The 22,510-nt window shown below is 41.1% G+C and overlaps 3 protein-coding genes across 6 annotated transcripts; 1 reads left to right on the top strand and 2 right to left on the bottom strand.

The window, feature by feature from the left end:
* Window positions 1-1,203: 1,203 nt before the first annotated feature.
* Window positions 1,204-7,073, bottom strand: hnrnpdl (heterogeneous nuclear ribonucleoprotein D-like). Of its 2 annotated transcripts, XR_005004973.1 has the most exons (9): window positions 6,845-7,073; window positions 5,492-5,660; window positions 5,243-5,404; window positions 4,481-4,612; window positions 4,190-4,301; window positions 3,704-3,865; window positions 2,750-2,851; window positions 2,230-2,333; window positions 1,204-1,511 (listed from the first exon to the last, which is right to left on the bottom strand). XR_005004973.1 is itself a non-coding variant. In XM_036528670.1 (8 exons), exons 1-7 carry the CDS (start codon window positions 6,931-6,933, stop codon window positions 2,781-2,783), a joined length of 897 nt encoding a protein of 298 aa, XP_036384563.1. In that variant the 5' UTR covers window positions 6,934-7,073; the 3' UTR covers window positions 1,204-1,511; window positions 2,750-2,780. The 2 variants fall into 2 exon arrangements, 1 of the variants encoding a protein (XP_036384563.1); XM_036528670.1 differs by lacking the exon at window positions 2,230-2,333.
* On the top strand, window positions 2,234-13,048 carry enoph1 (enolase-phosphatase 1). 2 transcript variants are annotated; one of them, XM_036528672.1, is made up of 6 exons: window positions 2,234-2,351; window positions 9,904-10,005; window positions 11,178-11,380; window positions 11,895-12,027; window positions 12,228-12,351; window positions 12,800-13,048. In XM_036528672.1, exons 1-6 carry the CDS (start codon window positions 2,253-2,255, stop codon window positions 12,937-12,939), a joined length of 801 nt encoding a protein of 266 aa, XP_036384565.1. In that variant the 5' UTR covers window positions 2,234-2,252; the 3' UTR covers window positions 12,940-13,048. The 2 variants fall into 2 exon arrangements, with proteins under 2 accessions (XP_036384565.1, XP_036384564.1); XM_036528671.1 differs by lacking the exon at window positions 2,234-2,351 and adding an exon at window positions 9,300-9,775.
* Window positions 13,049-14,014: 966 nt separating this feature from the next.
* tmem150c (transmembrane protein 150C) lies at window positions 14,015-21,314 on the bottom strand. 2 transcript variants are annotated; one of them, XM_036529459.1, is made up of 9 exons: window positions 21,105-21,314; window positions 19,538-19,578; window positions 17,281-17,375; window positions 16,852-16,905; window positions 16,617-16,649; window positions 16,446-16,513; window positions 16,101-16,228; window positions 15,519-15,696; window positions 14,015-15,116 (listed from the first exon to the last, which is right to left on the bottom strand). In XM_036529459.1, exons 3-9 carry the CDS (start codon window positions 17,352-17,354, stop codon window positions 14,908-14,910), a joined length of 744 nt encoding a protein of 247 aa, XP_036385352.1. In that variant the 5' UTR covers window positions 17,355-17,375; window positions 19,538-19,578; window positions 21,105-21,314; the 3' UTR covers window positions 14,015-14,907. The 2 variants fall into 2 exon arrangements, with proteins under 2 accessions (XP_036385352.1, XP_036385351.1); XM_036529458.1 differs by lacking the exon at window positions 21,105-21,314 and adding an exon at window positions 20,796-20,961.
* Between the last annotated feature and the right edge of the window lie 1,196 nt (window positions 21,315-22,510).

The raw sequence follows: 22,510 nt of genomic DNA, 5'->3' as shown, positions 1-22,510 counted from the left end.
TGCTGTGGTGTTTTATTGCAATGGTCAAATGTAGAATATGCTTAGCTCAGTTTCCCTCATCAGATGAGTTTCTCTTGAGACCCCCTTGCTGTGGTTGATGGAATCTGCCATTGCATATTGTAACTGCATTGGCTTTTGGATGTCTTTGTGTGCTGTGTACTTCAACAGTAAAGAGCATTGGTGAATTATTCCCCAAGAGCAGCCATGGAGTCATAGTATACTATGATACTACTGCATTGCACTCTCATCCAGTTTTATTGCCGATAATAGTTTTAAAAGTACATGATAGACATAGTCAATAAGATACGGTCTTACATACCAATTCAGATTAATCAGGTCTGGAAAAGATATGTTTCATATTTGTGTACTCTGGACCTAAACTACGTGCAGAACTTACCTTGAATAAAAAAATTCCATGACACAACATGGCAATGTTTCTCATGTAACATACCTGATTAAGTCATATGTGCAGCTAATTAGTACTAACAAATATTTTTGTATTTTTATGGTACACTCTATGCTTTTACAGTTTAAGTACACAGACCAATATTTGGAATTACAAAATGTGGTAACTCAAATTATAAATCTATCCAGAAAAATAATTTCATTTAATGGGTTTTACCCAGGTATGTTACACACACATTTATATAAGCAGAATACAGTATAGTACAATATACATAGCTTTGAAAAACCAATGCTTTGGTCAGGCTTAACCAACACAGGAATCCTCTACACATACTGCTATACATTTCACAGAAAATCAAAAGCCAATTAAGGGGTTTTAAAATGTTACATTTTCTAACTTTGAGCAATTTATTAGGCAGAACACATTTGCTGAAAATTTCAACTATGACAGTGGAGTTAACCACTTGTTATAAAACACATTAGCTGACCAATACCAGGATTCTTAGTGAACACCGGATGCTAGTCCTACTTTACATATGCAGGGATGGCAAAAGTATTCGACATAAGCCAAGTTACTTCAACTTGATTTTAAAAACCAACTTAATTGGCAGGTACCTTATTGTCTGCAAATTCATGAAAAGGTACCAGGAGACTTGGGCTGTCTGACTGTCCCATTATTTACACTTTAAAAGTTGTCCAAGTATCAAGAAAGTTGTATTCTCATTTGTACAAAAATGATGTAATCCAGTAGAATTCACAATCAATTTGCATCTCGGAACCAAAGCTCACACAAACACATTTTGTACCCATACTCTTTAATAGTTCTTTCTGGACTGAAATTAAAAAAAGAACGCAACTCAAAACAGAATGACAGAACAGATTGTTCATTGCATCACAACACCATATATGTAAAGTACAACATGAGAAAATTCCAGGAACGGAAAAACTCCCTATTTACAAAGTTGGACACGTGGGGTATCAACTTCTGTGGAGGACAACAATTTTTAAAAAAAAAAAAAAAAAAAAAATAGTTTCATTTAAAAAAGGACAAGAATCTCCAAGCTGCCACCAGGGTACAAAGATGAACTCTCAGCCAGCCTGCCCACCTGAAAGAGAGGACAGAAAGTTGTGCGTTAATTATTTGAACTTTGGGACCTCTTTAACTGAAAATTAGAGCACGTCCACGTTTCACTGATTAACTTCTTGTGCTGCCAAATTTAAGCTATTAATTTCTCCATTCTGTTTGAAAGATCATATGTACAACATGCAGCTTTGCAAAAAGATCAACAGCCGGCAAAAGCTTCAGCTCCACTGACTGGTGGACAATCTCACCCCTGTGGAGAAAAGCCAAATACAACCCACTTATGCTATCATCCCCTTTTGGGTGGCACGTCCAACCAATTAAGAGCTACACCATAAATTAAATCACTTTTAATGTCAGCTTTTTATGGCTTCTGAAAGCTTGTTTACATATGATCTTTAACACCTATGTTTAAAAAAAACAAAACAAAAAAGGTTTATGGCGTTTATCATTTGAAGTTCTTTAAAGGCTATAAAGAAAAAGCAAGCATTATGAGTAAGCAATAAGGGGGTCATCTTAACAAAACAGAAAAACACTGAAGCTCCAGAACTGAAATACAAGAACAATAAAATAAAGAGAATCCAATAAAGCAGTTCTCATCTCTTTAAACTCTTAATTCCTGTAAAAAACCCATTTTCACAAATCGTTAAAGAAAACAGTGTCAACTTAAAAAAAGAGTGCGATTTCCTTTTTCTGTTTTAGGGTTTTTTTACGCTGGTACAGGAAGTTGGAAGAGACCATACCACAGGACAGCGCTTTCTTGTGCATGCCGTGCTCTCTGCCCGCTATGTGCGACGCCCAGAGAATGTCGTGGTCAGGTGACACACGGCCTGCAATGAAGTCCTCACTGGCAGGTACAAACAAGGTACAATATCAGAGTTAGGAAGAGGAGGGGGAATAAGGATAGGCCCTTACTTTGTACCCTTTACCAGTACTTTACCTGTTACATTTGCTATCAAGTCTCTGTATGTTATTTCCACATGATCACCTGTTATGAAAAGCAGGGGAGAAAGAAAAGAGAATCTACAGAAAAACACTTACGTTTTTCTGGAGAGCTAAAAGAAAACCGCTACATAAGCGTGGGCAATTAAAGATCTATAGACATTATTTTAATAAAATTTTAACATTCAAAATGGGGTGCATGGCAATGGTTTTACCACTTTTTTTTGTTTTGGGTTGGAAGTTTTAGTTAAATTGAACGTGTCTATTGATCTTTAAATTATTTAAGTCAGGTCAAACAGCAGGCACAAGTTGCGCTCTTACCAGAATTATTTCGGCAGGTCTTGATTTCTGATCAGTAGGGCTGGTAGTTGTTCTGGTGGTTTCCACCTTCTCGCGAGGCCTTGCCATAACTGCTCTGCTGGCCTAATAACCAAATAGACAAGAGGCAGAGGTGAATGTAATTACAAGGGTACACATGACAGTTTACACTCTAAACAGACAGGTTTAGTGGGGTGGGGGGGCTACAACTGTTGGAAACAGTTCTCTTTCAGAAAGAGACCAAAATCCCCTTAAGTTTTGTTTTAGGATTTTTGTATTCAGTCCTGTCATTGTCATCATTCCTGAACCATTTATATTAGGTATTACTGTGAGTAAATTATAAGTGACTAAAGTATGTCTGTAGCCTAGAGCCGCTCATATGAATAGAATATCACTTGTGCCTTTTTGTTCTCTCCACCCTCCTACTGCCTTGAATTGAACCCTGCATTTTCAGGTACAGAGTAGAGTCTTATACCTCTGAAAGGGTTACAGTAGGCTTAGATAATCAACAATGCTATCATGACCAAGAGTTACTTTCTGCCTTACAACCCTATGCAGCAATACAGGGAATTCAGAATGCAACATGTGGTTTAGTGTGTATTTTGAAAACCTAAATTCCTGCACTCAGCTGACATAGGTGTGAGGTTCTGCAACATGTAAAGTTAGCCACTACACTGACTGAGGTGACTGAGCTGCATTAAATCAGTATGTTCCACAGTGAAGTCTTTTCCTGGTTAAAAAAAAAAAAAAAAAAAAAACTAACTGGACACATGCAAAAGAGAAAACCTTGTGCACCCAAGTAAATAAAAGACTACAGCATTACACTCAAGTATTTATTTTTCTGGATTGTGCAGTACATACAGCCAAATGTAACAGTTTGGTTTCATCGGGCAGGAACACATAAGACCTTGGGTTTTAAGGCATTGTTAAATTACCATCAATAATAATTTGGCTTACCATTGTAGTCATCGTAGCCCTGTCCATAGCCATAGCTATTATAGTTGTAGCCAGAATAATCATAGCCAGTGTAGCCATTGTATCCTTGATTGTATCCATTCCCATATCCTCCATAATTCTGGCCATAATAGTTGTAGTCCTGGTTGTAGCTGTGGCTTTGACCTGTAAAAGACAAGTGAAAACATTCAGTTAAGCATTCTTAAGTCTTCCTCCTCCTTCCTTTAGCAGATTTTATGGTACCATAATCCTTTGGTACACAGACATACTGGTGTGTCCATTGTTAAACTGTCCTAGATGACTACCAACATACTGTGGTGATCAGAATTTTCACTCAAAATTTAACTCAATTTAAACTGCTGAGGTAAAACTTAAACTGAGGTAACTGCATTGAATAAGGACCCACTGTGCAGAAGTCAAACTGGAAATGAAAAGCCTCAGTGCCCTTCTTCGTAGGCCAGTACAGCGGCAGAAATGAGCAGGACTCACCTCCTCGGCTGCGGCCTCTGGATCCTCCTCTTCCTCCGTAGTGGCCCCTGTCCCCTCTGTGCTGCTGCTGCTGTCTGTACACTTCTTTGGGCTGGGCGACTTTGATTTCACACTGCATGACAATGATGAGAAAGATCCACTGTCAAGTAAAGACTAACAAAAACTATTCCCCCTCTGTACTGGACCTTGTACGTAGGGCCATGTATATACACACAATGTGCATGACAACAAAATAGGATATACAGGACAGTGATAACTTTTTGCGTTCCATCAGTTGTCAAGCTTTCATACCTTTCCAGATCCAACCTGATGGTATCGATTCTCCAAAAGTTTCTGAACAGGTTCCTCCTCCAAGTACGTCACAAAACAGAATCCCCTTCTCTCATTTGTTTTGGCATCCATTGGAAGTTCGATATTGTCGATCTGTTGACCAAATCAATCACGGATTAGACATTTGTTCCACTCTGCAGGTATGGAACACCCTAACCAAAGCGTGCAAAACTGATTGCCTTTTCAATACTTTACCCACAGTTAATGATCTAAACTGTACAAATAAAATCAGAAACATCTTGTCCCTTGAACAAGTCATAACTCCAACCATAAAATGGATTTACATAAAATGGATTTACACCTTATCTAGGGATGTGGTACTTTATCTTCAAATGCACCTTGATGTTTCAAGGCCATTTTCTCAATTGATTTTGTTCCTCTAACCAGCCATATGACATCAAGCAATTTTTAACCTCTGCAGCAGGTAATATGGGCCACAGGTATCATTACTGAGTGCCACTGATCTACATTTACAATCAAATCGCCTACAACTCAGATTATAGACAAATCGATAATTAAGTGGCACAAACGTGGGCCGAGATGATCAGCTGACAGTGTTAATGTCTTTTTTTTATTCAACTGCAGATTTCCAAGGGTTTCCCTATTAGTCCCCATTATTCCCTGTTAGCATGAGCAGACTTGCACTGGTCTGGGAAATGACTCTCCAAAGGTTTTGTAAACAAATCTAACATTATATATTGTCAACGAGAAGATTTCACCTACATCACCAAATCTTCCAAAATACTCCCGGATTTGTTCCTCTGATGTCTCAGGGCTCAGCCCGCCCACAAAGACTTTTTTGGGAGGCTCTTTCCCCTTCATTGCTTTGGCTCTTTTGGGATCAATCAGCTTCCCATCCAATTTGTGCTCTTTCAGCTCCAGCACCTGGAGGTAAAGACAATGCTGAATTAGACAAAACTGTCACCCTGGGGTCAACTTCCAGCTTTCATTCAGTGTTTAAGCGATACTTACCCTCTCAACGCTGTCTGCATCTTTGAAGAGGACGAACCCAAAGCCCCGGGACCGTCCTGTCATGGGGTCAGTTTTGATGGTGCAGTCCAGGACCTCTCCAAACTTTGACAGATAGTCTGTGAGATCTTTCTTGCTGGTATCCCAACTGAGTCCCCCTATGAACATTTTGCTGTGAATTGGAGTAAAAATAAATATGAATAAATACTACTGACAGACTAGAAGATAGTGTGGAAAAGCAATGGTTCAAGAAAACACTGGGTACTGAGAGGTTAAAAGGCAAGAATAATAAACATCAAGTATCATTTAAGTGAAGAAGCAAAAAGTTCTATTTTAATGTATCACAGATCCAGTTATTTAGAAGATCTAGCTTTGTACGCGGTTCTGGGTGGGAGTAAAACATACCGTTTCCAGCATCCAAAAAAAACGTACCATTTCCTGATACTGTCGCCAACTTCCTGGTCACTGACTACAAACTACACTGGTGGCACAGGACTCCAACTTACAGTTGCTTTAATAACTTGAGTTAAAATGAAAATATAAACTTTTTTCGTTGTATATTTAACAAAGGTTTTATGGCCACATAATTTCAAAACCTCTTTTCCCGCATGTTTTAGAAAGTGAAAGCACTGGCCTGCTAGCGACTCCACGCGTGTTCAAAATTACCTCACCGAAAGGCGGTAAAAGGTAGTGTTAAACACAACTAGGCATTACCCAGACAGTCAAAAACAACACTGATAAACCACCATTTGTTCAGCGTTTACCACGTTACCAAGCAAAGTCGTATCGATGTAACTAGCCAGCCACGTGAATGTTTATCTTATTAGGCAACATTAGCTTCACAGCTAGGCCGCTACCTAAGATTACACGCAAACAGACGCCATGACGAACTGTTTGCGCATTTTCGTTTGCCAGCTAACAAACACTAGATAGCCACACGGCATTCGGTTATAATTACTTAACTAGCTTGCCCATTTAAAAATGGTTTCAATTTAAGTTAACCATATATCACATTGACCTGCAGGCCAAAGAACCTGCATTAACATCCTTGTATATAGCCTACCGTTACACCACCCGGCGAATAAGGTGGGTCTGAAACTACAGCTAAAGTTGCTAGCTAGCCTTGTTAGCCTGCAGGTCGGTATAATCCTTAATGCAAGTTGGTAAATTATGTTCCTAGATAACCTGATAGCCATATCCCAAATTATGACATAATACGGTAAATGTGTATGTGTGTGTTTATCTAGCTATTCACGGCCGGCTATTTACACGTATACGGCTCGCTTGATCTTGGTCATGAGATTTCGCCATTTTTGGAATAGCTTGCTAACGTTAACACTAGTTGGTTTGTCTTACCCATCATCCTGTTGATTTTTGCTTGCATTTATCTTGGATCCCTCGGGAAATTCGTCTGTGCTGAAATCAGTTTGTCCTTCCTTCTCCATTTTTTCGGCTGATACGCGATTGTGCTGACTGCGTAGCAGTAATTTTAAACTAGACTTTTATGAGGTGACCGGTACAACAAACAATGGGTGAATACGGCTGTTCTAAACAAAATGGCTGGCAGCGGAAGAGTGACTCAGGCGACTTTTTCTAGATTTTTTTTAACGGACAGGCGGAACTCCGCCCCTTTAAAAGGAAACGTCAGTTTTGGTGCAGCCCTTCCGGACGATCTGAAAGCTAATGGGGTACAGTTGTGACATTCTGACTGTAGTTTATGTATTTCTATGTCATGAATTGAAAAGCACTTTGCACTGAGTCATTGGTTCAATTATTTGTCGTCTGGAGTTATATGGGGTTATCTCCACTAAGATAGCCAGTGTCAAAGTTTAACTCTCCTTTGGTTTAAAATGCATATTTTAAGCAGATACAATTTGTGTCCATGACGTCATTTAAATAAAAACGCTTAGGCCCTTGCTTATCTGTCTGGCCCTCCACTGTTAGGTTTTACAATGAGAGCCTTGCCCCCACAGTGGCAAAATGAGCTATTTAGCATCACCTTCATCACCTTTTCTTATAGCCAATGATCATGTTTTAAGAGTTAAAGGTCACATTGGATAGGGGTATTTCCCAAATAATAACAACAGCACGCAAAATCCTCTTATAAATAAATGGATTTTAAAGAAAATCTTTACATCCTGTGATTTTTCTGAGTAGGGTATGTGGCTTCAATGCTACTCTAGCCTCAGAACGAGAGCACTTCAGAAAGGCCAATTCTGGCCTCTGTTGTCCTCATATTCCTCTCCAGCCCTCTAGGGCTTCCATCTGTCCCTCTGTTCTTCTCCATCGTGGTAGGGCCTCTGCCTGCCCCTTTAGTCTCCGTTTTCTCCTCTGGGCCACATTCCATTATGGTTCTTGCAGCAGTCTCTTCCCCTGCTCGTGATCAGAATGGTACACTCCCTGTACACCCAAAGGGGTGTACACTGGATTCCATTGATTCATGTTAGGCTGCCAAAATAAAGCCTCTGAACTGCTGCTGACTGCAATTCTATTCTTTTTATAGTAAGGTCCATTGATTAAACCCTTGGGGTTTCAAACATAACACATAGAAAGTGAGCTGAGTTTCCCTTATGTGCTCATACCACCTTAATTGTCTTTCTCTGACATAAGCAATGTCAGTCATTTTAGGTAAGAATGTCTGCAAATACATATAACAATATTGGGATGTTATTTCACACCACATCTCTTTTTTTCTTGCTCTGCCTTTATTTCCACCTACAGTAGGCCTACATCCATTTCCCCATTCTCCCCATTTCTGCAAACTCTGTCTTCTCCATCCCCGATCCATTTCTAACTCTTCTCCTCATTGTCCTTCACATCTGATTTGTTTTAATGTGGTTCAGTAAGCAGCAAAATTTCAAGGAGTCTCCCTTCATGTACAAACCCACAATGTTGATAAATGAAGCTTTACATTCAGTACCTTCAATCTGATGGCTGGAAACTACCTTGCCATGAGTAATACAGTTTCATTCAATATGTCTTGGCACCATCTAGTGTTAGCAGTACACATGCTTTCTTCTTTGGCATTTTTGTATCAGGTGCTTTCACTTTCCCTTCAGTGAAAAGTGACTTTCACTGGCACATAATGGTTGAATGCTGAACATTCCTGAGGGTGTTTTGACAAATATACAGTGCATACAGTATTCAGTGTATAAAAAATAACTGTTTGACTATATTTATGCAGATAAATAGCACTTCCAAATTGTCCTTGTGGTCAGTGATATCACATATTGTGCAGCATGTTTACAATGTTGTTGATGGTGATGATATGATAATGTTAATGATGATGATGATGACAAAGGCATTTTATTTCAAATCTTTATTATTTTCTTTCACAGTTTTCCATTAAGATTACTTTCTTTTCTGCACAATGTTAAGGGTGGAAGAGCACGCATCCATATACAATAATTCATCCTCACAATATTTTAAATGTCAGCTATCATTGTGAACACCATTATAGCTGTCTCTGATCCAATATAGTGACCACTTGGAATGGGATGAATTGGTGGGATGACTTAAGGGTCAGTGAATCTTTGCAGAATTTTCACCACTACTTCTTTAACCACTGTACTTTATACACAGGTGCTGTGTATACTGTGTAAACTGAGCATGATCCTCAAGTGCTTGATTCATGCTATAAAATTAAGACTACAATTATACCTCAGGGTTTGCAGTTAATGCCACAGCCCCCCTAGCGGAAGTGAATCCCTGACCCCTCATGAGTAATAGCGCCAGCAGTCATGAAGAAGGCGTGGCTTTACGCCGTTCTTGACAGTGATTGGTCGAGCCATTCTACTTTGACTCTGTCGGTCGGAGCTGCCTGACCTGTTCACGCCGAGTAAACGTGTACAGGGAAGCTTGAAGGAACATTATTAACCAGGTCGATCTTATCGCTAAATACGACCATCGAAAAGAAACGGAACCAGAGGGGGGGTTTGGGGTGTTTGGTTGCAATCGTTGGCTGCTGATTGGACTACATCTGCAGCAAATAGCAAGCGCGAAAGTGGGAATTGTGTTGGGCCCGGTTTTATCGCACAGTTTTGGTTGTGGAGCGAGAGTTTTTTGTCGGCTAAACACATGGCAGAAGAGATTTTTTAAAGGGACTAGTCGAGTACATGTGAAGTCCGGTGGCTAGCAACATACCTCATCGACGGAATAGGTGCTGTTCAAAGGTTTTTGCCAGTCACATTTGTGCAGCGTAAAATGGCTACACTTGCAATTCCAGCAAACACCAGGGTTCTTTTATTGGACATTGAAGGAACGACTACACCAATCACGTTTGTTAAGGTAAACTTGAAACAGAATTGCACTGTGCTAACCAGTAAGCTTTAAGAATTGTTTGCAAACACCGATTTCCTGTCAGTCGCTGGGTGTTGACATTTAACGAATAAGCATCGCATTTCTTCCCATTACAGGATGTTTTATTCCCATACATTAAGGAGAATCTAGAGGACTACTTGTCTGCACACTGGGAAGAGGACGAATGCAAGCAAGATGTGCATCTGTTAAAAAAACAGGTAGCTACCAAGATGGCACGTTTGTTAAACAGCTCGTCAAGCCTCTGCACAGTGTTACATGGGCGTGTGGTTAGCGGTTAAGGTAGCGCGAAAAACCCAGAGGACTAAGTCGAGTTTCACGTCCCAGCAATTAAGCTTTTGGTTTCTTGATATACTGTACTAAGGAGGGCGTCACCGTTCTTTGTACATTGACATACTGCAGTAGCTAGCACCGCTGTATCCACACAATTTAGGTGGGAGGGGCTCGGGGTACCCCGTGAATGAAGACCAGACGCAACAATCGCGTCTTGCTCATCACATTGAAATGTGATTCTTAAAATGTCTGTTTATTTATTAGTGGTGTCCTGTTTGCGACACAACCGTTTTCTTCTCGGGAATATCTTGCGAACAAGGTTGTCATGCCATGTTAAGTAGGCACCTTCAGAACTCTTGGCGTCGAACGCTAACACAGTCGGTGCAGCTAGACAGCGTCTAGAAATGACATGGATCGGTTACACACGCCCGGCGATGCCGATCTGAATTATGAACAGCGAAATTATTTCTCTCTTGCTAATCCATCCCTTCTTCGCTTGAATTGATTGCCTCAGTGGAATCGTTCATTGAGAAACGATTGCAAAAACGGGTAGAAGATAATATATAAATCTGAGCACATAGAAAGGCTCAGGATTTGGTTGTGCGTTATGTAAACGGATGACAGGAGGGGGAGAAATTAGATGAGGCGGCAGTATCCACTGCACTTGAGCTGCAGCTGCAACAGTGCAGTGATCATTCATTCACTTTGCATTATTGCCATTTCTTCAAGATGGCGGGGAGCCTTTGTGAGGCGAGTGGGATATGTGAAGTACCTTCTCCCCCCACTCCCATGCCGGGCTTACTGGCGATGAGCCAGTAATGATTTTTCAGAGACCCATAATAAGCTTTATTTCCTCCTTGTCAACTGAGGCTTTTAGAAATGGTGTGAAGAGATGCTGCAGTGTGAACTGGACTGTACTGTCTATAGTGAGGGCTAGAAGGATCCAAAACTTCCCGTTTACAGAGCATTGTTGTGTCGTGCTTAGGAACCTCATTTTCACAGCATACTCCTTCTGTACTACTCTATAGAAACGCTGTTGGTCAATGCAGCAAGTGTAGCAGTAGGCACTGCATAAAAATGGCGCTGTCTGTTGTTTGAGGCGGAGGAGGACACCAGGCAGCACCGAGCTGGCCCGGTCCACGTCCTGGACCAGACAGTGCACACAGACGAGGAGAAGGCAATCCGCGAGGTGATGGACAATGTCCTGTGGCAGATGGCAGCGGACAGGAAGACCACCGCGCTCAAGCAGCTGCAGGGGCACATGTGGAGGGCGGCCTATGTCGCGGGGAAAATCAAAGGCGAGTAAGTAGCGGGACCGATTTCCGTCATTCCAGAACTTGAGGGCCCCGCAGGTTTTTGTGCCTTTGACACAAGAAGATCAGATTCCTGTTTTCCGAGATGCGGGCTGTTGCAGAGACCAAACTGGTGCAGACACTGTCTAGGTCAGGCTGTAAAATCCTAATCAAGATTAACTTACGCATGCAACGGTTATGAAATATGGTTATGAAATTTGTCTGGATCAGGACTGAAGGCCACTGGTGTGGCCTGGAAGGAGCCACACTATAGTGCTGTGTCTCAAAGCCAGTGCAATCCATGTGGTTTTGAGACTCAGCGATGCAATCACTTTGGCTTTGAGGTTGCAGTCAGGGTGGCTTTGAGAAGCAGCAAAGCAGCGCTTGTGGCTTTAAGATACAGTGATGCAGTTGCTGTGGGTTTGAGATGCAGCATCATGGTCACTTTACTCTGTGATTTGGAGGTCACTGAAGACCATCCCTGACTCCTGTTCTCTGTCCCTGCTCCGCCATGTGTGGAACAGAGTTTACCAGGACGTAGCTCCAGCCATCCGAAGGTGGAGGAGGCACGGCATCAAGGTCTACATCTACTCTTCGGGCAGTGTGGAGGCACAGAAGCTACTGTTTGGATACTCCGTCGAAGGAGATCTTCTAGATGTAAGGGTCATCTTGACAGAAGAGGAAACTTTACGTACAGCTCATTATACTTTTTTGTAGAGTGACATTTGAAAGACAGAAGTGTTGTCTTGACTCACTTTTGTTTAAAATTGAACATTTTGCATTTATAGCATTTATCCTCTTGGGCATGAATTGTTGTAACCAGGCTTTATTTAAAACCCTTTTATTTTACTCTTCAGTTATTCGATGGGCACTTTGACACCAACATAGGCGCTAAAGTGGAGAGCAAAAGCTATCAGAGGATTGCAGACAGAATTGGCTGCCCACCTGAAGATATTTTGTTCTTGACAGATGTCACAAGAGGTATGCAATTTAAAATACTCTCATAAACCACCTTTCTAGCACTAACAGATTTATTACATGCTATGTGAACGTTTTACCACCATAATATTCCTCCTTTTGAAGATTAATTATCAGGAGTGTTTGGAAGACATTGTGTATGTCTTTGTGTGTGATTTTACATTGTCATAATAATAATAATACACACGTGATCCATATTATTAGGTGACAGAAATGGATGTGAAACGCAGTTTAAAATCATTTCACATGTAGCAAGGAATGATGCAGCTTGCCACTGCACAGCGGCCTCCGTAAATCCATCCTCTAGCTTAACAGAGAGATCAGTTATGCTGCTCGCTGCACGTTGTCCTGCATGAGGGCTCGCCCGAAGCCGTGCAGCTGTCACTGAGGGGGGCTGGCGGGAGGCACAGATGTCTGCTGTGTCAAGAGAGGACGCTTTGTGTTACCGCAGAGGCCAGGGCGGCGGAGGAGGCGGGGGTGAACGTGGCCGTGGTGGTGCGGCCGGGAAACATGGAGCTGACCGAGGAGGAGAAGGCCCACTACAGCCTCGTCACGTCCTTCGGTCAGCTGGAAGTGGCGGGGTCGGCGTGATGGCGCGGGGTGGGGAGCGCGCTGGCTCGCTCATTCACTCACAGAACTGCCTGTCTGAAACGGGAAGGGGGGATGGGGTGGGAACGCTGGAGGTGGGTACGCAGGTCAGCAAGCACCAAACGTTTTGATCAGTCAGATGATTTGAAATTGAAGGGACCTGCTTGGGTTTTCCTCTCACCTTTTTTTTTTTTTTTTTTTTTTAAATCCTTTTAAATAAAACTGTATTTAAATTTTATTACCTGTGTGTTTTTGTGTCTGTGTTTAGTCCAGTGCAAACACGTACATTTGCGATACTTCTGGGTTTTGCTTTTGCAAATATATGGCAGAGCAGGAAATGGAAGATCCAAGGGCAGTGTTGGAGGTTTTCATGCAGCCTGGGTTGTCTTGGTGTTTTTTGTTTTGTTGGCCATCTAATGAAACTCATCTCATTCTTCTCTCTGTGAGCTCTTTGAATTTCTTGAGGAATTTGCTCATCCATGTGGAAGCAATCCTATCACTTTGTTTCATTTAGAACCACAGATGTGGGGCACTACCGAGACATCCTGTCATGAACTGGGACTGTAAAATATATTTTGAATGGAGTCATAGTCTGATGCAGGCTCTTGTAAAATGGACTTGTTTATTAGCAAAGAGAAAATACAACATGCATAACAAATAACCACATCACCACACTTGGAACAGTCATTCAGGAAGCATTTAGAACAGTTCTGTTGAATGATACTACTAATCACACATTTCAAAATGTAATTTTTTTTTCAAAATGAATGTAATAGTAAGCCTGGAACAGAAGGAATTTTCTGGAAACACTTTCCAGAAAGCAACAACCAAGTCCCTTCATAAAAAAAAAAACAGTCATGAGCTTTGAAAGAAAAAATATCAATATGTAAATTATCTAGACTAAAAACATTCATAATTTCCACAAAATGGATGAGTAGACAATTATTCCACATTGTTAATTTTACACTTAAAAAAACATCCCATTACGTGAGCTGACCTCATGGGATCATGGGTAAACCCCCTGGACAAACATAAATATGTTCAGATAAACAGACCAATGCTATCATATCATCCCCAGGTATAACTATGACATTTGCAGAAGGCAGCACCAATCAGACAAGTTCCTGTTTCTTGTGAATCCCACCTTTGGAGGCTATTTTGAATATCCTAAATCTGTAGCAGAGGTAGGTAGACACAAGATGCAACCTAACAAAATACAAAAGTACTAAGTTATTCAAATAATGCTATTAAATAATGTAGCCCTCCCTTATATGGATATTTTGGTATCTATAGTATTGAGACCACAGTAACGGTTGCACAGTACAGAGAATAAATAGCTTATAATGGGCCATAATGGAGAACAGCAAGCAACTGGCTAATTCCATGGAATAGTCAGTCCATGAGAGTACTCTGTTGTAAACATTTTCAGATGTAATATTTTGTCAATGTTATAAACTGTACTGTCAAGATAACACTTAAGAAATGCTTGCTCTCATTGTGTCAGTGACACTTATGATTTTTTCCCCCAGATTGATTAAGACATTGAACTATTAATACACAATATTCAAAATACTTCATTCATTCATATCCTTTTTCAGTAAAAACAAGTACAAAGATTGCAGATCCTTGCCACTTTGATTCAATCTCAACCACTTGTGGTAAAACATTATAGACACAGACACACCAAACCAAATGCAAAACCATTGGGGCCAAGGGTAAACATACGTGCATGGTAAATGTACTTCATCTACATAGCTGACCTTTGCCTCTGTGCTCTTGAGGAGTTTGTTGTTTTTAAAAGACTGCCTCTAAATCACTGAAATTGCTACTCAACGGAAGAATGTTCCAGAGATATTACATTCCACAAGCGGACATGCATTTGTGATGGCTCCGTGTGCAGGGGCCTATGGGAACCAGACAGCGTTTTTCACAGTACTCTCTCACAGGGTGACCCAGAAGCTCAGGAGGGTCCTACAGCTGGTCGGACTGGTACTCCGAGACCTCGGAGAAGGTCTCGGACAGGCTGAGCGGGGGGTCCTGGTCGTCGCTGCAGACGATCTCGAAGCGGTAGTGGCGGAACTCGATCGCGAAGGTGCTCAGGAAGCCCAGGAAGAACATGACGAGCGCCCACTGCGCCCGGGCGGCGTGCATGTGCAGGCGCTGCGCCATAAGGGCGAAGTCTGAGGGGGTTCCGTCAAGGCCAACACGGGACACGCCCACATGCCCTGTGCACCCGCGCGGTGTTTGCGGCATGTAACGCAGTGGTGCCCTCTATTGTTCTCCCAGATCCAGGGTTTTAGTGCCATTTCAACTAGCAACTGACTGACACCCAGCAAAATGAGTGATTCAAGTTCCCCTCCAATCAGTGCCTGCAGTTTAAGAAATTAACCCCTGGGTTAGAGTAAATACCAGAATCACATGGATCTCTAGTGGACAGCACTGATTCATTTCTTTGCGCCCCATGTGCTTGGGAGCATTTGCCAGTCGGACAGATGCAGGTGACACGTGTGTGCTGGATGCAGTGGTAATAGTTGTGAGGGAGAGACGGTGTTGTGAGTTTGTGCTAGACAGTGGAAGGATACACAGCAGCATGCAGGAAGTGACTGCCCCAGATAACAGGAAGCGCGGAATCCCAGCCCTTCTCCCCTCGTTCCTCAGGTTGACCTTCAGCGTTATGACAGACTGGACCCAGCAGAACAGGGTGCCCAGGCCGAAGGTCATCGATGTGCCGATGTTATGGAGCTCCTCATCATTTGAAAGCTGAGACAGTGACAAGCATATGGCTGCATTATTAGTACAGGAATTAATGCATTACAACATCAATCAATATATATGTATATGACACTGGATATTGCCAGAACTTACACATTACACATTGATGCAGTTCAATGAATGAAGAAGCACTAATATGTATCAAGAAAATAAAAATTGTTTAAATACTCCTTTTCAGTTCCATAAAATGAAAAGTCCAGTACGTGGATATTTTGTTGATTTAAAAAATGTCTCAGATAAAACAGATTAATTTCAACATTATTATCTTGACTTATAAACACAGATGCATTACAAAACAAGTAAAGGATTACAGTAGTGACAGCAAGAAGGGCATCTGAGAAGACATTCAGATGTAGCACTGCTGGTCTGCACCCTGTACAGACCACTCATACCTGGAAGTTGCCCACCAAGGTCATGCCAAAGCAGGCCAGAGACAATGCCACCAGGCTGCCAATGTTGAGCCAGGGCTTGCGCACTCTGGGCTTCAGCTGCAGGTATCTGAGGACGCCAATGATGAACCCTGAAAAGAAGCACAGATTTTCGGTTTGTGTTCAAAGTAGCTCCCAAACGTGAGGGACCTGCTTCTGCTGCTGGTGATTCCCAGTGATGCCCTCTTTTATTTAGAAAGATGCTCTATTGCCTTTTTTTCTTTGCTGCTTTATTCCCTTGTGTGTGCAAAAAAGAATCAAGTCACAAATGCAAAAATGAGGAACGGTCCGTGCATTGTTTATTCCTACCTACAAAAGCCGCCATGTTCATGACTTGACTGAATACACAGCTGGCTGGCGGGGCATTGCCTGCAATGCTGAAAGAGAAACATGTTAATTTTAAATACAGAGAAAACATTTCAGTAATGCAGGGATATTCAAATCTCAAGCAGTCATAAATTATACTATGCCATACTGTACCTTATATATGGAGGGGATTTTGGTCCAGATCGCCTAGGAGAAATTAGAATGATACCATTTTTAACATGAAGGGTGAACAAAAATACAATGAGCTGAGGTCCTGGTGTTGGAGAGCAATTTAAGACCCTCAAGGATATGTGTTTTCAGAATATAAAAGTACAGGGTTTACTGTACACTGCGTGTCAGGGAACTACACAGACGTGCTGCTCAAGAAACGGGTAATCTGGTATCTCACCTATATTCGGAGTTGAGTGGGGTTATTTTCTCATCCTCAACAGCTATAAAGTACCTGCAATGAGAATGTTGACTAAATTTAAGTCCTCTGGGTGAGGAAACATTTGACACAGAAGCTGACAAGAACAATACTTCACTGTAAGATTTCTTTTCTGTACTGTGATCTGTAGCAGTATGCTCAGAAGGGTACCAGTCAAATGAAGGGATATTAACAATATGCTACTCAACTGTATGTATACTTAACAGAGTATTGCATCCAGTCCAAACTGGTACAACCTGCCATCATGTACTGAGGTCATAAAACAAAACAGCCGCACAGCATTTGAGGAAAGGTTACTAATAGAAACTAACTAATGCACGTGTGATGACAGCAGGTAGTAGGCAGGAGGATAAAGTGGAGTCTCAGAGGAGAAGGGGAGGTGTAACTCACACAACCCACAGTCCGGCTGCTGTGAAGAGGGAGAAAATGATGGGAAGAAATGTCCAGGGGCTGCACTTCCTCATGCCTGACTCTTTAACTTTCCTCTACAATAGAAAAAGAAGACACAATTCCTACTCTCTACCCACAATTCCTCCGCATTATCTGTCATAGTTACTCTCCATTGAAGATCTTACCTGGACATAAGGACAGAAATAATAAATACATATGAATAAGCGGAAAAAAATTCCCTAATCTGCTCTATAGTGATGCCTGCTCAAGCAGACTTCATAACCCCTCAGGTATTTGCCCTTGTTTGATATTTGACAACCTAAAAGGCATAATATCTGCTTGACTGAGGTGCTGCAAACATGCAGCCATAATTTACTTAATTTTAGTTCATTGTCTTCTTTGTTACAAGTAATTATTTGGAGTACTTCTTATCAGTGCAGCTACATTGTCACTTTGATTTCTATTCCACCAGATACAGTTGCAATTCCAGAGAAACCATTTTCAGTGAGATAAAAATCTCAATACATTTCTATCACTGACATTACATTCAGGCTATAATGATGCTTCAATTATTTCTGCAGCACAGACATAACTGGCTATAGTAATAAGTCTGTGATACTAAATCGGGTCATTTCAAACAAGAAGCTATGTTGTATATTATAAGGTTTGTAGAAAATTTTTAAAAAAGCATACTGAGATGTTTTTTTTTTCCTGATAAATTTAACATTTTTGTAGCTGTTCATAGAACACTCAGAAAATCAGCACTCCACAGACTCCATCCATTGGTGGAGCCAGACAAATTTTATAGGGGTGGCCAGGCTGAGACCATTACTCACACTGGAGTGGCACAGAAACTGATGTCTCGTTCATTTTTTTTTCTGTGTGGAAAATCGCTGTAGGCCAAATAGTCAGTTTTTTTGGTCACTCACTCTTATCATTTGCTTATGCAGGCAACAGTGACTGCCATGTAAAAGCTCATAAGATAATTACAATTTAAATTACATAAGATAAATACACACTTCCTAGAGCGCTCTCTGGTTGCTCTTCTCCTTTACTGTCTGACTCTGTCTCTGTCTCACTGTCATCCTGCATCTCCCTCTCCGCACCACTCTCCCTTCTCTCATTACTTGGCTTCTTACTACACTGACCAAAGTAGGAAGTTATCTTTCACTTCATTTTGCCTGACAGGTACAAAGTCAAAATATAACAACCTTAAGGGAAGTACTAGCAAAGTTATCCATTTGCATTACGTTGCATATTATCATTTGGCTGCCAACTTTCACGCACTGAGTGTGTGACTCACGCATTTGAGTCCCATCTCACACTAGCATGATTTGCTGTTGTGTTTTGCACTTCAGGGCCACCGTATGAATGCGTGGAAAAAGAAATTCTGTTGACTTCTATGCTTCTTCTCTCGCCAAAAATGTGATACACAAAGACTGACCAAAACTATCTTACCCCAAGTCAGCACTGAAAGTTGGCAGCCTTGCTTGAAATGGTCGCTGTTTTACAACGGTATTGGAGCTGCTACATGCTTATTCAACAAAATACTTCCTCTTCCAGGAAACTGACACAGTGAGGCTGTTTATAGCTTATGACTTAAATACCGGTAGTAAACTTTATGAGATCACATCTCATTCAACTTGTGTATCACAGTCATAAGATACACACAGTAAACAAGGAACGTTTAAAACACACTGAATACACTTCTTTCTACGTGTTAAAAGCTTAGCTGCGATTATACTGCCGAGACCTCTCTCCTCAGGCTGCAGGTAGTGGGTTGTGGCCGGCTAGAAGCAGAGCCATGTAGAGCCATCTACATGGCTCTGGCTAGAAGGGCTCTGAGAACTACATGTGGTTGGATGCGGTTGAATGGGGGTTGGTTGCGCTGTTAAAATGTGTCTGTATGGGAACAACAGCCGTAGAGAAATGGTTCCACAAAAAAGTTCTGCCTCAAAGGTGGTATTGTGTGGGGTGGCCAGACTTTAGTCTGTGGTGGCCGTGGCCATCGCGGGCCACCCCTTGGCTCCGCTCCTGACTCCATCTGCTCAACCTATTCCTCCACGTCTTAAATTACTCTTTAGGACACAGTAAAACAGTTTAAGTTCAAAAGCAGGCTTTTCTGGCAATGTGGCCCTTTACATTCTCTGGGTCAGGGACACAAAGGAAAGCAACACTGTCGTAAATGAAAATACCAGGTCCTGATTAAGAAATTACAAGAATAAAACGTAGACAATCAATAATATTTAGTACTCACATTTATGTAGAAGTAACCAAGGGGTGGCTGGAAGATTCAGCCTATAAAGATAGAAGTCGCAGTAGGAATTTATTTATGTGTACCTTATTCAGCTGAATGTAAAATAATTACTTGTAATTCAGTTTATGCGATGACCAACACATAAGCAAAGGAAAAAAAATGCAGATTGAGTGATAACAGTAAGCCTGCTATTTACGTTGCATATCGGACATGTTATCAAATGAAAGGAACGGTAACAATAACGTTACGTACATATGTATGCACAACTCATGCTTCAAACAATTACACAAAAAAATCCCAAGGATGACAAAAACTTCAAAGGAGTCTGCAACCATTTTCAGAACCTCACACTGCTGGACAGCTCCACTGCTGCACTATGATTGGATCACAAGAGGCCTAACTGCCAATCAGAACTGTGCATCCTGTCTCAGCATGAAGAGCGGGTGAAGGGGTAAGAGAGGGCAAATTACTAGAGAAAATGGGGAGGGGAATTTTTTATTCATGTCAGCTACACACCCTGTACCCAAACAAGTGAAAAGGAAAAAGAAGACGAACGGCCTCATTTAAAATTTTCAGTAAATCTTCCCACCAACCGCTGATTTTCATCAAAAAACAAGATGCAGTACTGGGTGACAGTATATGTTTATTACGGTTATAAGGGAATAATGACACTGGTGTTGGCGATGACGAAGATTATTGTTATGATTATGGCAGAAAGAAAGAATTTGTTTAGATTAACTAAGGCCTACCTTATGAAATGAAGTTGAACATTACAGAGAAAAATGCATGGCAACTCTACATTAAAGTGTGTGAGAGCTGAAACCTGGCCTAACTTTTGAGCAGGTAGACTACACAAAGCGCAGCATTCACGCATTCTCAGGATTCATTGAGCCACTATATAATAAAGTTTTCTTTTGTTACGGTTAGAGGTAATGATGCAAATTTTGTTCGAATTTACATATATTTAGGTATACAACAATGCAATTAGTGACCACATGATTCCGATTTGCTATTTATTCCCATGTTAAAATGAGAACAATTCCCGTTAATACATTTCTTAAGGGGGTAATTCATTTTCCACAGTCTAACCTAATATCAGCAAGGTAGTCACTACTGTCATGTAGTAATGCGAACTGAATTTTTATTTTATTGTTCACCGCACAACCTATAAAATGGAGGCTACATTTTCTCTCGTAAATGCCTTCACCAATCCCACTGCTCGTGCTCATAAATCGCTTACAGTAAAACATTGTCATACCTCGTCGGTGCTCCGCACTTCCTGCTAGTAAAACTCCTATCCTCTTCATTTCACGCGGTGGTACGCATTTTTGAAATTCACTCAGGACTGCATTCATGCACAATCACCATTCGAAACATCTTCCTGGCCACAACGTGGAGAGTTAATGCAATACGCGTATTCAGAGATGGAGGTTTGCTAACGCACGGGCGCAGACAAACGCTCAGCTGTGCCTTATCTCCTGTAGCGGCGAGATTCATTCGAGACAACGACGCCGGCGAAAGGAAAGAGTATTACAGTAATCACAGACGTACGAATGATATAGTATACCTGGTCCCGTGCAATTTCCATATTATACTCCAGTTACGCCGCATGATGTCTCAAAAAGGTGCTAATGAAACAGAGCTCAGATCCACGAGACCATTAACTACACAAATTTATTCCCTGAATACAATGTGCATTTGTATGCAAAATGAACCATTAGCCTACAACGCTTTAATGTTCATATTTCAAATAAATGACACATACATAGGGCTCATTTTGAAAAGAATACACAATACGTGTTGTGGTATAGCCTACATTCTGAAGATTCATTAATTTTTTATCAACATGCTCAGCCTACAGGGGTGCTGTGTCGTCGGAAGGAATAGCTTAAAATATATGGGCAAAAACACATTCAGGTTTAAATTTCTTTATAGCGTTGCAGTGGTCTGTTCCAAAATGATTGAACCTTATACATTTAATCGCTGCAATAAAATAGGTAGAAAAGGTGGAGGGTGTGTTTTGCAGGCAAATTACATACAAAATTCTGTTCAGTTCAATTAATGGGATCTACAGTAATAGGTTGTAGGTTGTAAAGACTCCATACGTTCAGAATCACTACAGTATAATGTGTTTCCCCAGGCTTTTACCAGAATGTTACACAGAAACATTAAAGCACAGGTACTCCATTTCAGCTTTCCATGGAAATGACTCGGCCTTTTCTTTCAATTGTTTTATGATTTAAAACTCCTTGGGCTGCACATACAGTGTAATTACCACCTGTATTCAAGTCAAGGATTCTGGGTCAAGACGATTATTGATGTTACCTGATATAATTTTGCTGATGATCCTCATTTCATGGCTTTCTAGGAGGTCTGCAGAGCAAACAATAAAACCCCACCCTGTAATAAAAGGCTCAGTAATTAATGAATATTAGTTACTGAAGGAATATTTTGTGATCACAAATTTTCAAAGTGTAATGAAATAGTATGCAGGCAGGTACTGTGTTAGCTGCAGTTAAACTGAACATTTGACAGGCATGAAAGTTAAATTTGTGAATACAGCTTTAAGCAATATAATCTAGTGGTATTATGAATTATTATTTTTCTTTGAAGCTTTAAAACCTAATTTTCCTAATCCACTGTTTTTTCAGTTATTTCAGAATCACACTATCTTGAACACAAGACACACATCTGCTTGGTCCAAATATAACTGCAAACTGACGAAGCACCTCTGTGCCACTACTGCCATCTTGTTTGTTAGAACGAGGTGATTTTTGGTCACAGTCAGTAGAACCATGAGACACTTGTGTTGCAATGTGATCAGGTTATTTGTGATTTGTGTAAATCTGCTATGCCGATTACTTGAACAGTGTTTCTGGCTATATGCCAATTTACCTGGATGAGATGAAAAAACCAATATCACAACGGCATTACATTAGCAACAATTTATTGAAAAAGTTTTCAGTTCTACAC

Source organism: Megalops cyprinoides, chromosome 5 (genome assembly GCF_013368585.1).
Source record: "Megalops cyprinoides isolate fMegCyp1 chromosome 5, fMegCyp1.pri, whole genome shotgun sequence".
Lineage (NCBI taxonomy): Eukaryota > Metazoa > Chordata > Actinopteri > Elopiformes > Megalopidae > Megalops > Megalops cyprinoides.
The sequence above is the reverse complement of the archived record's forward strand: the minus strand, read 5'-3'. Positions and strand labels throughout refer to the sequence as shown.

Bases quoted from the DNA above. Each gene is read 5' to 3' on its own strand.
- enoph1 (XM_036528672.1), top strand. From the start codon at position 2,253: ATGCCGTGCTCTCTGCCCGCTATGTGCGACGCCCAGAGAATGTCGTGG. The intron at 11,381-11,894 runs GTAAGTAGCGGG...TGTGTGGAACAG, and splicing joins GCGGGGAAAATCAAAGGCGA to AGTTTACCAGGACGTAGCTC. The intron at 12,028-12,227 runs GTAAGGGTCATC...TTTACTCTTCAG, and splicing joins TCGAAGGAGATCTTCTAGAT to TTATTCGATGGGCACTTTGA.
- hnrnpdl (XM_036528670.1), bottom strand. From the start codon at position 6,933: ATGGAGAAGGAAGGACAAACTGATTTCAGCACAGACGAATTTCCCGAG. The intron at 5,661-6,844 runs GTAAGACAAACC...TCCAATTCACAG, and splicing joins AAAAATCAACAGGATGATGG to CAAAATGTTCATAGGGGGAC. The intron at 4,613-5,242 runs GTAGGTGAAATC...TTTGGTCAACAG, and splicing joins ATTTTGGAAGATTTGGTGAT to ATCGACAATATCGAACTTCC.
- tmem150c (XM_036529459.1), bottom strand. From the start codon at position 17,354: ATGAGGAAGTGCAGCCCCTGGACATTTCTTCCCATCATTTTCTCCCTC. The intron at 16,650-16,851 runs GTGAGATACCAG...AATTTCTCCTAG, and splicing joins CCACTCAACTCCGAATATAG to GCGATCTGGACCAAAATCCC. The intron at 15,117-15,518 runs GTATCCTTCCAC...GAACCCCCTCAG, and splicing joins CACTTCCTGCATGCTGCTGT to ACTTCGCCCTTATGGCGCAG.